This window comes from Pelodiscus sinensis, chromosome 6, assembly GCF_049634645.1.
Source record: "Pelodiscus sinensis isolate JC-2024 chromosome 6, ASM4963464v1, whole genome shotgun sequence".
Lineage (NCBI taxonomy): Eukaryota > Metazoa > Chordata > Testudines > Trionychidae > Pelodiscus > Pelodiscus sinensis.
The window spans coordinates 41,545,317-41,562,792 of record NC_134716.1 but is presented as its reverse complement, the minus strand read 5'-3'; the positions used below and the strand labels follow the sequence as shown (position 1 = coordinate 41,562,792).

The 17,476-nt window shown below is 41.4% G+C and overlaps 1 protein-coding gene across 7 annotated transcripts in view; it reads left to right on the top strand.

Moving 5' to 3' along the window:
* The window catches only part of AGTPBP1 (ATP/GTP binding carboxypeptidase 1), a 140,287-nt gene that overhangs the window by 69,574 nt on the left and 53,237 nt on the right, over nucleotides 1-17,476 (top strand). For all 7 annotated transcript variants that reach the window (XM_006135883.4, XM_006135884.4, XM_006135885.4 and 4 more), the window contains 7 exons: nucleotides 1,533-1,600; nucleotides 2,276-2,339; nucleotides 3,686-3,832; nucleotides 4,985-5,116; nucleotides 11,398-11,491; nucleotides 12,581-12,618; nucleotides 16,832-17,040. In XM_006135883.4, coding sequence (XP_006135945.1) covers nucleotides 1,533-1,600; nucleotides 2,276-2,339; nucleotides 3,686-3,832; nucleotides 4,985-5,116; nucleotides 11,398-11,491; nucleotides 12,581-12,618; nucleotides 16,832-17,040 — 752 coding nt within the window. The remainder of the gene's footprint in view (nucleotides 1-1,532; nucleotides 1,601-2,275; nucleotides 2,340-3,685; nucleotides 3,833-4,984; nucleotides 5,117-11,397; nucleotides 11,492-12,580; nucleotides 12,619-16,831; nucleotides 17,041-17,476) is intronic.

Below are 17,476 nucleotides of genomic sequence, written 5' to 3'. Positions count from 1 at the left end.
TTCACATTTTAGCTGCATTAATTTTATTAATTTTATTTAAATATTTTTACCCCGCTTCGCTATTTAAAATATTTGAGGTGGCTTACAAAATTTTTTAAACACAATACAAATGACTCAGAGTTTCAGGCTCCTTGCTTCCACTTCCTTGAAGGTTTTGCTTTTAGTCATCAATGTTTTTGATACACAATAAGCAATCCAGGGGCTTCAAAAGAAGTTCACTGTTTCTTCTAATGATGTTAATCAAAGAGCAACAAGACATGTATTCTTCATACAGTTTACAGTTACACAGCTATTTTCATACTAACTCTTCTTCCAGTGACTCGTGGCTTTCAAAACTTGAAATTGGGGCTGTTTAAAGGCTTGGCTTCTGTCTGAGGTGAATGTTTGGTTTTGGAAATAACTGAACACAAGTTGTCTAGCTTGTGGAGAGAATGATCTGACACCTTAAGACAGTGGTCTCCAACCTTTGAACCACAAGTTCACTTCTTTAAATTTAAGTGCAAAGTAAGAACTACCTCAAATCCACATACCCTTGCCCTGCCTCCTTCCTGCTCCTTCTTTGAGGCCCTGCCCCTGCTCCACCCCTTCTCCGAAGCCTCACTCTGCTCACTCCATCTCCCTTTCTCCCCCATCCTCACTCACTTTCACCAGGCGGGGGTAGGGGGTTAGGGTGCAGGATCTGGTCTTAGGCCAAGGGGTTTGGAGTGTGGGAGGGCCTCCAGGCTTAGCTCAGGTTGGGGGATCAGGGTCCAAGAGGGGTTTCAGAGTGCAAGCTCTGGAAAGGAGCTTGGGTGCAGGGGGAATCACATCTGAGGCAGGACGTTGAGTGTAGAGGGTGGTTCAGGGCTTGAACAGGGGTTCAGAAAGCAGGCTGTGGCCGGGCACTGTTTAACTGAGATGGAGCAGTGGGGTTGTCAAGGCTATTCCCCACTCTGGCACAATGAATGCCGAAATGGGGGCATGCAAGAGCACTCCAAAACCTTACCTCTACAGGCTCTGGTACAAAAACTTTCTTCCTCTCCTCCAAATCCTAATACCCAGATTTTGGGGGATCCGCTGCTACCATCAAGTGCTTTTTAATCCACAAACAGGGGTGGACACTTGAAAAACCAACCCCAGGGGTACTCCGAGCTCTTTTTCCCCAAAAGAGCTTGAAAAAGAAGAGAAAAAAACAAGCTGCAGTCTGTGGTAGCGGACCCCTCGGTCAGGCATGCAGATATAGACAGTCAGACCTTCCAGGACACAAAGATCAACCAATACCAGTAAATAAAAAAGAAAAGAAACAAACTTTTATCATCAAAACAAAGCTACAGTTGTAAGCCTAGTAAAGTTAAAACTTAGTTACAAAGGGGGAAAACCCCCACAATTCACAGCTCAGACATTGCTTCCAAATCCCCAAACAACAAATCTTGATGGACTATGTAAACTTTTTCCTACTTACACATTGTAAGTTAGATTTTTCTCATTGTGCTCAGAAATTGCTCCACTATATAATCTTCTTTGAGGGGGAAAATAATCTCTCTGACTTTCAGAAAAAACCAGGAAGGAAATGACTACCAAAGGTTCCCCAGCGATAGAAGTTATTCTGTCAACATTGGAGGTAAGACATCTTATTCATGTAAGTGTCTGTCTCTCTATCTCCAAATAGCGTAGTTTGTAAATATCAGACTTCATATTAGTATTTAATTTTCTTGGCTCTTCTACTACAGAAAGGTACTTTTTTGTTCTTGATCTTCACATGGTATATAAGGCCTCGATTCAGCAAATTTCTTAAGAACATGCCTATCTTTGAACATTCAAAGGAACTATGCTTGTATTTGAAGTTAGGCTATGTTTAGGTGCCTTGCTAAATCAAGGTCTAAAAATACATGTCAACTGGTATGAGTTGCAGTCAGAACTCTGAGAAGGGTGTTGATCATTATTTGGTAGTTAGAATTTTAACATGCAGTATTTAGATTTCTTGAAATATGAAAAAATAACCTGAAGTATTTACCAAAGAGAATTTCTTATTACAATTAGAAATCAAGGCAAAATAAAACAACTTGTTTTGTAAATGTCTGTCAATCTCAGAAGTTGAAGCTGGGTGTAAATATAAAAGTGCAGTTCATTAATTTGGGTATTAGCTTTAAGTATGCTAATGACTGACTCTTGGAAGCAAGAGCACCTGTGGCTGTAGAAAATAAATGTAATAAACAAGCATCTTCTAAGTCTTGAAACACAACTTGTTATGAATTAAGCAGTATGTTACCAAAACTAAAATAATATTTTATTTCAGAATACAAGAGATCTTCAAACTACTCTGAATATATTAAATATCCTCATTGAATTAGTGTCAGTTGGTAAGTTTGGTTTTTTAATCAAATGACCGTTTTTCTGTGTATTTGTGTTGGTTTTTCAAGGCATTTAAGAACAGAACTGAATGACATAATTGTATTTGTTGAGATTGAAAGAATCATCAAGTCTAGTTTATGCATGTCTCTAAAGTTGATTAGTGTGCTGCTTGGTGTACTGCAAATGGATACAAAGTAAAGACTAAATAATTATTTAAGCTAAGTACTGTGATTGGTTCAGTCACAGAGATCCCCGTGTGACTCCCTTAATGGATTGATCATACCATTGCTCTCGCCTACCTGTCCTCTAGGGTAGGTAAGCACAATAGTATGTTCTGCTAAGCCGCAAACTCTAGTCTCTCCCCCAACAAAGCCACAGAGTTGGGGTACAGTCCGCAGCAGAGCAACACTGACATTTAGAACAGCTCTGGGAAGGCTGTCACAGGGACTTGACACACAGCACCCAGGTGCACAGCCCCGGTGGGATCAATACCCCTGATACATTTGTCTTGCTCTATAGAAAAGTTTTACACAGCACAAACTCATAAAGCTCATGCCCTTTATCAATGAGAGAGATATACAGCTGTTGTTCACTCCCCCAGGTAATGGTTATGTACGTTGGGTTTAATAATAAACAAAGTGATTTGTTGAGTGCAAGTAATTAATCTACTAAGCAAAATGAAACGAAACAACATGCCAGGAAAGCCTAATACGCAAAAAGAAGTTGTTATAAATCATAATTTCTCACCCTACTTTTTATGTTAGGTAAAGTTCTTTTTAGGACAGAGCTGATCTTTTTTTCTTGACTTGGATCCAGCAGCTTCTCTCCATCCCTGTCCTTAGAGTTCTTTTGTTTCCAGATTTTTTTTCATGTGTCTTCTTGGGGTGGAAGAGCAATCTGTGAAGCCTGAAGATATTGTTTGCTTCCCTGCCGTGGGAAAATCCTATATAAGGAAGCGAAGTCTTCGTTCAGTTTCCCTCAATTTGTAAAAAATTCAAGACCGATTCCAGCACAATTAAATACCTTGAGTACTTCTAATGACCTTCATTAGCACATCTAGATATTTGAATGGGCTTATACTTCTTAATTTTAACTTCATATACAAGAATGATACTTGCACTTAAATAGAATATACACCTATAATATGTATATTGTAAACTCTTACATGCCCCATTTGCCTGTTCATACTGAAAAACATATTTCCTTACAAAATATGGAGGTGCAATGTCACGTAAAAGTTGCATAGTACTAACACTGTATTGCAGATGGTTATGAAAAAAGGCTAAATAGCTTAAATTTTGAGATATCTAGCTATCTTTTGACTACTTCTGATACTTCTATTTTTAATTTCAAGGTGGTGGTCGGAAAGCAAGTGTCTTAGTTTCTAGAGGAGGGACGCAGATCTTGTTGCAGTTGCTTTTGAGTGCCAGCAAAGACTCCCCACCAAATGAGGAGTTAATGGTGCAGCTTCATTCCCTTCTTGCGAAAATTGGTCCAAAAGGTAATCCTAATGTAGCAGTTAATTCTTAGCCATTGTGTAACACCCATCATATGATGATCTCATTAAACTTTAAAAAGATGTTTTCATCACAGATGCTAGGTAATTCTGTCTGGTCTATATTACATTATAACTTCTTTATAGTATGCTCATCACTGTAGTACAACAATGGCACCCAAGGCTAGTCATTGGGCCACGTGAGTGGCCCTCCTTTGTCTGTCTTGCAGCCCACTGAAATCATTCATGTGCAGTAACCATAACCCCAAGAATAAGATTAAGTACATTAATATATGGCATGCTGAATATTTCAGAACAAGTAGAAATGCTTTAATCACTCATATTAATAGAACTGTCATCAAATTCAATAATAAAGACGTTTATACTTGACAATATCAAATCCTTGTCTGACCTTTTCCCTGCCTCATCCCCCTCTCTTCCAGGGCTTCCAGAGCACCATGAATTGGCTGATTTGTGCCCTGTCTCTGCTCCACCCCTCCCTCTCAAAGCTTGAGTGCTGGAAACCAGTTGATTTACATCATTCAAGCTCTGGGAGGGAGGAGAAGGGAGCAAGGACAGAGCTCCAAGCAGTCAATTCATGGTGCTCCACAAAGTGCTGGGAGGGAGTTGGAAGAATATTTTAAGAGCAGAGACCCCATTGCATGAGAGGTGTGAGGAAAGGAGGCATTGAGGGAATGACAGACTGCACATGCGATCCCAAAGGGTCTCAGGTTGCCCATTACTGCTTTAGTAGTTAAGTATCATCTAGTACTGCATAAAGCAGCGTGACTACACGCCTGTCGCATCTTGTTGATGTACATCTGGATAAATTGATCAAGACCAAATATTTGGAATTGTTGCCTAATTTAGAGTAACTTAAATTTTGAGTACACAACTTGATATCTAGGGCCTGGTTTTAAGAGCCTAATTTTTTTGGAGATCTTGAACTTTTCAAGATGAGCATTAGTGAATGAGGGCATGCATGAAGGTAAGAATGAAAAAGGATACTAAGGGAGTAAAGCTGATTATGCAGAGGAGGAAGTAGAGATGTAGAAATAGCACATCTTTTTGTCATTTTTGAATTAAACTTATTTACAGAAATAGAATAATGTTAATAGAATTCAGCCATTTTTCTTGTTTGGTTTTGTTCTGTTACAGATAAAAAATTTGGAGTAAAAGCTAGAATCAATGGAGCTTTAAACATCTCTCTGAATTTGGTAAAACAGAATTTGCAGAATCATAGGTTAATACTGCCATGTCTTCAAGTACTAAGAGTATACTCAACCAACTGTAAGTATTGCAAGGCATTCTTTTTCTTTTTCTATAAAGAGTTTGTCAATGTTTAAAATGCAGAATTTAAACTTTTTTGTTTAATATTACATGATTACAACTATTATTTCCTGAAAACTTTACTATTTTAAGTAGTGTCCCCATGTCACTTCTAGTTCACGTGCATCTCTTGAGTTTGTGATTGGAGATTTGCCATTAGTATTGTCAATTTGTCCCCATCCCTTCTTGTGCTGGATACTGAAATAACATAGGGATGTGCGAGTGAATCATCATTAGTTCTATTTCACTCCCTTGAGCCTGAAACAGAGCCTTAGTGTAGCAGTTTTGAGCTTGCCTTGGTTTCTCTAATATTTCAGTAGTGGTTAAGTATATTTGGATAAGGATCATTTGACTCCTTTCTCCCCTGGGGGAGACTTCCTGTTTTTCTAGTAGGGCATGCTGGGCTTTTCAGGTTTCACACATTGCCTCTGAGACTATAGCTGTTAGTGACTTCCCACTGTATGCCCACTGCTTGTGGGAGTCTCACTTCATCCTAGCTCTTACATACAGTGCAAGAAAAAAACAGGGATCTTAAACTCATTGCTAATGATGGAATACATTCTTCAGCCAGCTTCTTAGTAAGGTCAAGAGATCTCCATTCCTTGCCCTGAGACAGAGCCAGCACAGACTTCCCCTAAGGAAGGAAAGATTTTAGAAGCATCAGGAAAGATTTCCAAAAGGTGGATTCTTACCTTAAAGAGCCAAATCCAAAGAAGTCCCAGGTTCCTGGTAAAATCTGCAGTCTCCAAAATGTTGACCCCTCAACTCAATACTGTTAAGGTGAAGGTCTCTCCTTGTAGCACCGGTGGTGTTGCAAAGTCCCAGTGCACAAATCAGCAGCACTTCTCTAGGGCTACGTCTAGACTGCTACACGTTTCCGGGATACCTCCAAAGAACACGTCCGCTTTTCCAAAAAAAAAATCAGAAAAGTGGATGTGTTTTTGTCATCCCTATAAGCCTCGTTTTTATGAGGAAGAGATGGCTCAAAAGTGCAGGTCTTTTTGAAATTTGGCACCACGTAATTGTGACAGATTTTGGAAAAGCCTCTTTCAAAAAAGAAAAGTGGAAAATGACAGGCAAATTGCGGAGGGCAAGTGTAGATACTTTGGATTGCAAAAGTTGAGTTCAGTCCCAGCTGTTGATACCCAGGCATGTGGCACCATCTGCACTATGGAAGAAGCAACAGCATCAGATACTGTCAGCGTCTACTTCAGTATGTCAGACGCTGGTTTTATCATTGGCTTCACCAAATATTGCTTTGGCTACTCAGCTGTACCAATCCCTTACTTGGTACCACAGGAGTTCATTTATATTTTGGATCACTTGATAACTGATGAATTGGAGTCCCTGGTTCTCATGGATTCCAAGCATCTCTGAGTACAAGAGCCTTTTTTTCCCCTGTACTACTGTATGCCTCGTGAAACCAGGTTTACCTGTGCCGATCAAGAAAGGCTTCTTTGTTGGCGCGGCGCGTCCAGACTGCCCCGATCTGCCGACAAACAGCTGATCGGCAGAGCGGGGCAGCCATTTAAATTTAAATGAAGCCGCGATTATTTTAATCGCAGTTTCATTTCCCTCTGCCAATCTGGCTAATCTACATGCCTTCGTCGACGGAGGCATGTAGTCTAGACACACCCATACAGAATGGGAAGCAACTGTCTAGGAAGGAGTACTGCCGAAAGAGACTTAGGGGTCATAGTAGACCACAAGCTAAAGGAATCAGTGTGATACTGCAAAAAAAGCAAACATGATTCTGGGATGCGTTAAAAGGAGTGTTGCGAGCAAGACATGAGAAGTCATTCTTTCGAATCTACTCTGCACTGATTAGGCCTCAGTTGGAGTATTGTGTCCAGTTCTGGGCACCGCATTTCAAGAAAGATGTGGAGAAATTGAAGATCCAGAGAAAAGCAACAAGAATGATTAAAGGTCTAGAGAACATGACTTGTGAAGGAAGGCTGAAAGAATTGGGCTTATTTAGTTTAGAAAAGAGAAGACTGAAAAGGAGACATGATAGCAGTTTTCAGGTATCTAAAAGGGTGTCACGGATGGGGGGCGGGAAGTGTTCTCCTTGACATCTGATTATAGGACAAGAAGTAATGGGCTTAAATTGCAGCAAGGGAGGTTTAGGCTGGACATTAGGAAAAAGTTCCTAACTGTCAGGGTGGTTAAACACAGGAATTAATTGCCTCGGGAGGTTGTGGAATCTCTATCACTGGAGATATTTAAGAGCAAGTTGGATAGACGTCTATCAGGCATGATCTAAATAGTGTTTGGTCCTCCTGTGAGGACAGGGGACTGGACTCAGTGACCTCTCGAGGTCCCTTCCAGTTCTAGTATTCTATGATTACTTGAAGGGCACCCACAGAGATGCTAGTTGAAGAAAAAGAGGCTATTCCTTTTGTGAAGAAATTGTGGTTTTTAGAGATGTCCCCCAGTGGGTGCTCCACTAGCTAACCCCTTCTTCCCCTTTGCTTTAGCTGGCTTGTTAAGGCATGGTTAGGTTGGATGTAAGGAACTGAGGGTGGCTCAGAGGCCTGTATAGCAGGGCTACTCAACCTGCGGCCCATGGGCCACCCGTGACCCGTTTATTTGTGGCCCTCAGTGTGGTTTGAATTTGTGGGACTCTACACTTGACCTGCGGGTGGGAGCCAAAACAAAAAAGTAGTCAATATAATAGTCTTCTGCTGATATGCTTTTTAGTAGTGAAATCCCTGGACTGTCATTACTCATTACAAATGCTGTCATATGGGTGGAAATCAGATGTAAATTGCATTTTATTAATATCAGCAGAACTGACTGAAATGGGGCTTGTGTGTTGTGCAGTCTTGTCTTAATCTTTGTATTCGTACCCCTCAGTGTGAAAGAAGCTATTTGCATATATATTTGCATGTAAGTTCTACTTAAGTTGCAGCCCTTGGCATGTGCTTTGGAAACCCTGGGGCCCAAAATGATTCTCAGAGTTGAGTAGCCCTGCTGTATAGCCTTAGTATTTGGCACAGGGAGGCATAGGGTTCTCCAAAAATCTCTGATCCAAGGGATTTGTAAGTGCATGCACAACTAAGGTAGAGCACCTATAAGGGGACTCCTTGAAGAATCACAAGGGTTGCACAAAGTAAGTAACCTCTTGTTCTGTTCCTCTCCCTCCCCATGCCCTCTTAATGTTCAAAAACAATATCAGAAGTGAGAGGAGTGCTGTCTGTGTGTTACTAGCATCTGTTCTACAATTTTTTTTGTAAAAAGTACAGTGAATGGAATTTGCCATGGTGAACTTTCCATGTACATTTGAAACTGAACAATTTAAAACAGTGCTGATACATATCACCTTTTAAATAAGCATTAATATTGGCTTAAGCATTTTCTTGACTACATATGTGTACACTGTTCTCTTCCTGTATTTTATTAATTCATTACTTCATAGTTGCTGCTATTTTGAAAAGTCATTTGCCAAGAAATTCCGAAGTTATTAAAATATCCATATAAGCTCTTTCTTCTTTAGAGAAGATCTATAATGATTTCAGAACAGTTTCCCTTTTATTGACTGACTAAGTGACTTGGTTATTTTAAAGACAGTACCATGGTATCAGAGGAGTGCATGTCCATCACTACCTAATTCAGTTTCTACCAGAGGTACTGGATCAAGGCATTCTGTGGGGGTGCTGAGAGTCATTGACCCAAACTCTAAACCCTGTACATAAATGGAAACGATTTCAAGCCGGGGGTGCTGCAGCAACCCTTTCCCTCCTCCCCAATCCCTAGTTCCAGCACCTATGGTTTCTACAGGAAGTTGAAACATAGATGCTTGCTGTTTTGGTGACAGAATTGCAGTACTTACAGTGTGGTCTTTGCATCTCTTATAATGTCCAACTGAAACAGGCCTGGGATCATTTGAGTTGCTCCTTCTGAAGAGCAAGCCTCCAGGCTATTTTTGAAGATTTTTTTTTTTTTAAACCTTTGCTTTCTATTCCTAATGACCACCACATTTCAGACTTCCTAGGTAGCCAACCTGTATACTCTCTCATGTTGAGAGTGAAGCCCTGTCCCCACTTTTTTTTTTTTTTAAATTATACTCCCTTACAGCTAGATCTCCGAATGCAAGCTCTTGCAGGATACGTGCTTGTACAATGCCTAGCACAACAGGACCTCAATCCTGATTGGAGTCTCTGCATGATACAGCAGTAGAAATATTATTACTTGAACAGACTGCAGGCAACAACTGGCATACTTTTCAGTCGTGATGCTGAAGAGCACCCTCTACTCATCAGAGCTTAATATCAGGAAATGTATCAATGTAGAAATTATCCTTCACTTAACAAAATACACTTGAAGGGAGGAAAAACCTCCTTACTGTGCATCTTAATAAGGAAGAGGTAAACAAGGCATACATAGTATAGTAAACGTCCGATAATCCGGCACCTGTGGGACCCAGGGGGTGCCGGATTATCAGATTTTCTGGACTATCAGAAGGGGGGGTTTAAGGGGTCTAGGGTGGGGGGATGCCACCCCAGGCCTCTCATAACCCCCCCTTCCGATAGTCTGGCTCTGCCCCAGGCGTCCCTGATTCAGCCGCTGCTGATCAGTTTCAGCAGCGGCTGAATCGGGGACGCCTGCAGCAGAGCAGCTGGAGTGCTGTGGGGTTCGTTTGGTAGTGCCGACCCTTGGCTGCTCTTGGGGACGCCTGGGGCAGAGCACCTGGGGTGCTGCTGGGTTGGTCCCACAGCGCCGCTCCTCGGCGCTACTGGACCAACCTGGCAGCACCCCAGCTTCTCTGCCCCAGGGTGTCCCCAAGTCAGCTGCTGACTCCAGGAAGCCCTGGAGTCAGCCGCTGGTCAGTTTCAGCAGCGGCTAAATCAGGACGCCTGGGGCAGAGCAGCTGGGGGGTTGCCGGGTTGGTTCCACAGCGCCGAGGAGCGGCACTACTGGACTAACCCGGCAGCACCCCAGCTGCTCTACCCCAGGTGTCCCCAAGTCAGCCGCCGCTGATACTGATCAGTGGCTGACTCCAGGAAGCCCGAGGTAGAGCTGCTCTGCCCCGGGCTTCCTGTAGTCAGCTGCTGATCAGTTTCAACAGCAGCTGAATCCAGATGCCTGGGACAGAGTACCTGGGGCGCTGCCGGGTTGGTCTGGTAGCGCCAACCCGGCAGCACCCCAGCTTCTCTGTCCCAGGTGTACCCAAGTCAGCCGCTGCTGAAACTGATCAGGGGCTGATTCCAGCAAGCCTGGGGCAGAGCAGCTCTGCCTCGGGCTTCCTGGAGTCAGCCTCTGGTCAGTTTCAGCAGCGGCTGAATCGAGGACAGCTGGGGTGCTGCCGGGTTGGGTCCCGCAGCCCCGAGGGGCAGCGCTACTGGACAATCCTGCAGCGCCCCAGCTGCTCTGCCCCTGGCTTCTCCGATTCAGCCGCTGGTCAGTTATAGCAGCGGCTGAATCGGGGAAGCTGGGGGCAGAGCAACTCCAATGGTCCGGCTGCCTGGAGCACTTCCGGGTTCCTGATGGTGCCGGACCATCAGGAGTGCCGGACCATCAGGGGTGCCGGACCATCGGAGTTTTACTGTAAAATGATTTCCTCAAGTTCTTACTGACCTAAAAGAGAAACTAACAGATTTCAGTGTGCGCAAGCAACAGCATGTGTTTGCCAACTCTTAAGTGTATTCCCATCTGATATCCACACCACCCCCACCTTCCTGCAGGGAGTCTTTAAAATGCATGGCACATTAGCAAGTCTCCTTTTTTGAAATAATGAGTTGTGAAGTGCTTGTGATACCAGACTTTCTACTGAGCCCATTCAGACATACAGCCATTTTAAATAGTATAATTACAGTAGACCCTTGATATTTCGAACACTCTGGGAAACTCATTTCAGGGTCCTAAAGTCTGAGAATCTATAAATGAACAAATCATCAAGTGATACTGCATCACAGAATGTATCCTCCTTTTTCAACAAGTGTAGTTAACTTCACGGTGTATTAGTAAAGGCTCAATAATGTTTTTCCAAACTATAATATGAATCTTTAGTAGAATACTCATGTTATATGGTTGAGTTTAGATGGAATGGTTTTGTGAAATAAGAATTAGTAAGATGTTTTGGGGTTTCTTATGGTTTATGTGCAGTAGTGCAGGTTATCTAAATTCAACTTGCACATTTCTTCTGTTTGATTTTGATTTTAGCAAATGAAAATTTTCAAGGTTATTCTAACCTTCATCTTGCATTATTTTACAAAATCTGTTTTAATTTTTATTCCTTGCAGCTGTAAATGCAGTATCCTTGGGCAAAAATGGAGTTGTTGAACTGATGTTCAAGATCATTGGTCCTTTTAGTAAAAAGAATACTGGTCTTATGAAGTGAGTAAATGTTTCTAATGTTAGATACAAAAATGTGAAATGTTTTTAAAACATGTATTTTTGATGAGAATATTCTTGCAATCAAATATTCTCTAGTATTTGACCATTAAATGACAAAGGGAGAATACCCCTTTCCACCCACTAAAAACCCAAGATTCTATATAAACCTGTGTAGAGCCATATAGCAATCTTAAGATTTGGGATTATGGTATAATATTGCCTTTTACCTGTGCATTCCTCTCTCATACAAATCCCTACAAATAGAAGCAGTCCTTCCAGCCTTAAATTTATAATTTTCCCCCTTTATTTTCCACTTCTGTCTCTACTAAACACCTTATCTTATTTCTTATTTCCTTGCTCTGTTCCAGGGTTCAGTTCAGCTGACAGGTAATCAGATGGCAGCTGTTGTGGCTTTTGCATTTTAAAAAATCTGTTCAAAAGAATTTTAATAGAATATTTGATTGTTCTTTCATCTCCATGTCTTTGAAGGGATTGTAATCTGCATCTCCAAGAAAAACACATCTAATGTGAAGGCACTAAGAATAGCCGTATGCTATCTTGTGCTCCACTATGTATATAATGTTTTTTGGGCACGTCAAGTAATCGTAGCTTTTTGATTCTTTAGCTTGTTGCTAAATCTTGGGCAAAAGTAAGAAGGCTAATTCTGTATCTGGGCTTCTCAACGTAGGAAACCCCAAGGGTCACAATGATACTCACAGCACATTCTGAGGGCCGCAACTTAAGTGTATGGTTGCATATACATGCCAATATAGATGCTAAGGATGCTAAGGACTAGTCGACTGTCCGATAAGCAAATGCTTATCGGATAGTCGAGTCAGCTAGTTGATTTCCCCTCTTGCTTCCTCTATTGGATAGAGGCAGCAAAGGGGGCGGGGAAAGAGAGGGTATTTCAAAGTGGCAGCGCCGCACAGCTGAGGCTGGGCTCTGTGCGGAACATTGTTGGAACAAGGCAATATCACACTTAGGATTGATGATCGGAAATCAGTTATAAAAAAAAATGTGTTTAACAAGTATTGTTTTACCACGTTGTAGATTAAATATACTACTTTGTTTTCTCTTTGTTGATAGGGTCGCGTTAGACACACTTGCTGCATTGCTAAAATCAAGTAAGCGTTTGACTATTAGAAACTATTTTTACTAAAGTTTAAAAACTGCATTAATATTAAAGGGTCTGGCTGAAACCAAAATATGTTGTGTTCATTATTGCCACATGTATAATACGTAGTAACTGTTTATCCAGTTATGTAGCATAGAGACTAACTGACTTAGGCAGAGACTGACTTGGATCCCAAGGTATAAAAGAAGCGTTTTTAGAGATACTCAACCATGCCCCTCAACAGTAGTCTGATTCTCTTCTCCTAACTCTGACTGCCATGTGCTTCGCTGAGAGTGGTAGAGGATGACCCCAAATGTTGTCAGTGTCATACTGTCAATAAATAGGTCTTGTGATCAGGACAAGGGTACAGACAAACTTGCTGAGCCTCTGGGCAAGGTGACTGGGCATGAGGGTGGAAGCTGCCATAAGGGACAGGGTCTTGATCACAGTCCAGGCTCTTTTGAATTGCTGGGTCAATGGGGTGGTTTCCCCCTCCTCCCCTGGTTGTCAGGCCTGGTTCTTGAGTACGTATCCTTTTGCTGCTTTTTCTAACATGCAGTTGTAAGGAAGTGACAGGGCCTGTCCTCCAATGGCAATTGGGCACAAGAAGGCTGACAGGTCTACTTCCACTGATTCTTAAAGTGTGCCAAGAGTCATGAGCCTCTTCCTCACAAAAACTATATGCAAGCTATGGTAGTCATAGAACTTCAGTACATTGGGCAGGCATTGAGCGATGATGGGGACTTTTATGGGGAACAGCTCCAATGGTATAACTGGAAGCTCATTTGCTTAAGGTTTCTGACCCCTTTTGTATGGCTTTAGCTATTCTAGGTTTGATCATATTACTACACAACCTCCCTCTGTGGCTCTTAGGACTGTGTAGTAGTAAATACTTTTTAGGATTCACCCACGAGAGATTGCCAGTGAAAGGAAATATTTCAGCATAATGTTGGTCTGCTGCTGTGTAATGCAAAGTTAAAGCTGAGATTTATGGAGGATTAAGAATTTGAGAAGTGTATTTTCAGACCAGGTGACCTTGCATCATGATGTGTGTAGGAAAGATGGGAAGTATGGCAAGAGACTTGATGGACAGGAAATATGGCTTAGATATGAGACTTGCAGCAATCTGTAGCTCAAGTGGAAACTTGGTTAAATTACTAAGGCTGAGTATTTAAAAAAAAAAAAGTGAGGAAAAAATTAGAAAGAGGCACTAACTGAGATTTAACTAGGTAGTGACCAAAAAGTTAACAAGAAGATATTTTTACAAATATTTTGGAAGCAAGATGAAGATCAAGGATTGGATACACCATTGCTTAATGAGGTAGGAAAGAGTAGACTGAAAAACGCAGCAATGGCCAAAGTGTTAAATGCCTCTTTTGCTTCAGCTTGCATCAAAAAGGTTAGCAGTGATTGGACAATTCATATAGTGAACACTAGTGTAAATGGGGTAGCATCTGAGGCTAAAATAGAGAAAGAGCAAGCAAAAATTACTTCAATTGGATGTCTTCAGACTGGCAGGACATGATGAAATACATGCCAGACTAGTTAAGGAGCTAGCTGGCTTATTAGTGATTTATTTTTTAGAACTGTTGGAGAATGGGAGAAGTCCCAGAATACTAGAAAAGGGCAAATATAGCACCTTTCAATAATTACAGAAGAATGACAACCGAGGGAAATATAGACCAGTCAACTTAACTTTTTTTTTAATCTTTCTGGGCATCGTGGTGCAAATAATCAGTTTGTAAGCACTTCAATCAGTGGCCTCCAACCTTTTTAAGCACAAAATCGCTTGTTGAATGTAAGTCAATCCAGGATTTCCCCATACAGATATCCTTGCCCCATCCCTTCTTTGTGGCCATGACCCTGCTCAGTCTATGGAGATAGGATACAGGAAGGGAGGTAAGGGGGCACCAGCTCCCTACTTCTCTACCTCCCACACCATGCACAGCAAGCAGGAAGCACGGGGAGGGTAGCTCCAAAGCACAGGACAGGGGAAGTGTGGCAATGTCTGGAGAAGCAGCTGAAGTGCTGGCACCTGATCATTTCCTGGCCAAGACTGAGGTTCCAGGATTTACCAGTGGATCCTGATCTGTTGGTTGGTGACCACTGACCTAGATGAGATTATAAATAAGAATCTACATGGATTAGTCCAGAACAAATCCTGTCAAACCAACCTAATATCCTTTTTGGGGATAGGTTGGCAGCAGAAGGTCCTTTTGATATTATCCGAAATGACCTTATAAGCAAACTAGGGAAATATAGCCTAGATGAACTTACTGTAAGGTAGGTGAATGAGAATGGTTTTCCAGACACTTACCAATGGCTGCAAGGGTATATCAAGAAAGATCCTGAAGGGATCTGTATGGGGTCTAGATCTATTTAATATCATAAGTAATTTTGGATCGTAGCATAGAACACACTTCAAGTTCTGTGGGTTGCAGGGAGAGTGGGTGTTACAAGCACTTTGGAGAACAGGAGTAGCATTAAAAAGGATCTGAAGCAAGTGCAGAAAAATGGCTTGAAATTGAATTTCATCCTATCAGGACAAATGCAAGGTAGAGATGTCCGTGACCTGTGGAAGGTAGGTGGGAGCTGATGCTCAGGGGGAGCGAGCTTTAAAGCAGACTGCCTGCAAGCACAGACTCGCATGGCGGCCCCCGCCCCGGCGCTGCTGTCTCTGATAGAGCTGGCTTCCCACGTAGATCTGCTCCCACAGAGCTGCCTGTCTCCCCTACTGCCCCTAGAAGAGGCAGCAGGGCCAGACAGGAGCCAGCTTAAGCCAGCTCCCCATAAGCACTGGCTCCCACCTGCCCCCCACATGTCAACATGTAACAGCTTGAAATGTCCACATTTACACAGATACCCAATAGTTAATATCCCTAATGCAAAGTAGTACTTTTTAAGAACGAATACTCAATTGTAGAAATACAAAATGGGAAATGACTGCCTAAGGAGTACTGGGGAAAACTAATTTGGGGTTATAGGGAATCACAGACTAAATGTAATATTGTTGCAAAAAGGTGAACATCATTCTAGTTTGTATTAGTAGGGATGTTGTAAGGAAGACACTAGAAGTAATCCTTCCAACTCACCTCAGCGTTGATAAGGCCAGATCAGGTCAACTGTGTTCATTTCTGAGCACCACAGTTTGGGAAAGATGTGGACAAATTGGAGTAAGTTCATAGACGAACAACAGAAATGATAAAATATTTAGAAAGCATGTTCCCTGAGGAAAGATGGGGAAAAATGGTTTAGTTCAGAGAAAAGAAGCTGGGGGTGAGAGGAGAAGAGAGGAGGCGGAGTGGGAAGGATACAAGTTTTCAAATGTGTAAAAAGGTTAGGAGGAGGAGGAGGATGCATTAGTATTTTAGTACTTTCTCACCCTGTTCTGTTAAATACAAGTCATGAAAAGAATTTCTGCATGGTACTTCAGTTGTATCACTCTCAGAAATATATTGTATTCATAGCAAAAATCCTTACAAAATAGTGTCATTGTTTTTCAAAAGTGTCACATTTGCTTTTATTGCTTGCTAATTTCCATTTCAAATTTGAGCTGTATAAAACCATACCATTTTTCTTTAGCACATTTAGCTTACTCTTCAAACCGATTTTATTTTTGAACTGGGTTTTTTATTACATTCTAAATAGCCTAAAGTTATCAGTTGTTTTTTCCACTGAATGTTCTATTGGATCAAACAGTAATTTTTTTCCCATCAGTTTATACGTTCTTAAGTTAAAAAGGAAACATTAATGCAAAATTCCTACTCGAGTGCTGCCTGTCACCATTACATCAGTTTAAATTGCAAGGCTTAGCACATCTAAGAAATTTGAGCTTTCCTAACATGCTCTGTTCAATCACACTGAAGAAGTGGGTCAGATAAGAGTACTGATTGAACGTAATTTCTTTAGCCAACTTAAGTATGTGGTTTTTATTTTCATAATGTTTTAGCTACAAACTTTGGGTCTTGATACAAAAAGCAATAACCAAGCATGCATGGGTGTGTCTAGAAAATGTAGGAACTTTCTGGAACTTGCTGAATGTACCTCAGTGAAGGAAACAGAAATTATATTATAGATAACTGGAGTGCTTGTCACCATATGATTCCATAATAAGAGAAACAACTGAGGTTGGTAGCTTTTAAACTTGATCTAAAAGTAGTGGTGATTAATGGAAACAAGAGGTAGGTTATGTGCTTTAACGATCTTTTACTTCTTTTCTTCAGAAACGAATGCCAGGAGAGCAGTCGACAGAGGATATGTCCATGTGCTGTTAACAATTTATGTAGATTGGCACCGTCATGATAGTCGCCACAGACATATGCTGATCCGTAAAGGGATCTTACAGTGCATTAAAAGCGTTACAAATATCAAGTTAGGAAGGAAAGCATTTATTGATGACAATGGGATGAAAGTTCTTTACCACACGTCCCAAGTGAGTTTAATTCCTTTTTTTTGCTATGATTGCACATGACGTTTTGTTAGTAGTTGCTAACTTTCAAGATCAAAAGTACAAAACAGCTAAATTGTTTTCCATCACTGAAATGTTAGTGTAAATTGTAAACAACTATTTCATGTTGAAAATGTTTGGTGCTTTTTACACCAGTGTGTAACCATTTACAAAACACTTGTAAATATTAAGCTAATCAGAACCTTCATTGGCTAAATGTTTTAACATTCCACCCTTCAAAAGAAGTGTTTCTTATGCAATAGAACATCTTGTACATTGCTCCACCACAGGTTATGGGGAAGGACTTTAACAAATTCCCTGTGCAGAATTATAGATGTTAAGGCTGGTATACCGCCAATTTTGTGAACTGTAGGACGTTTCATTGTTCTCCTTGTGTGAGGCCCTTCTGTAAATGGGTTGT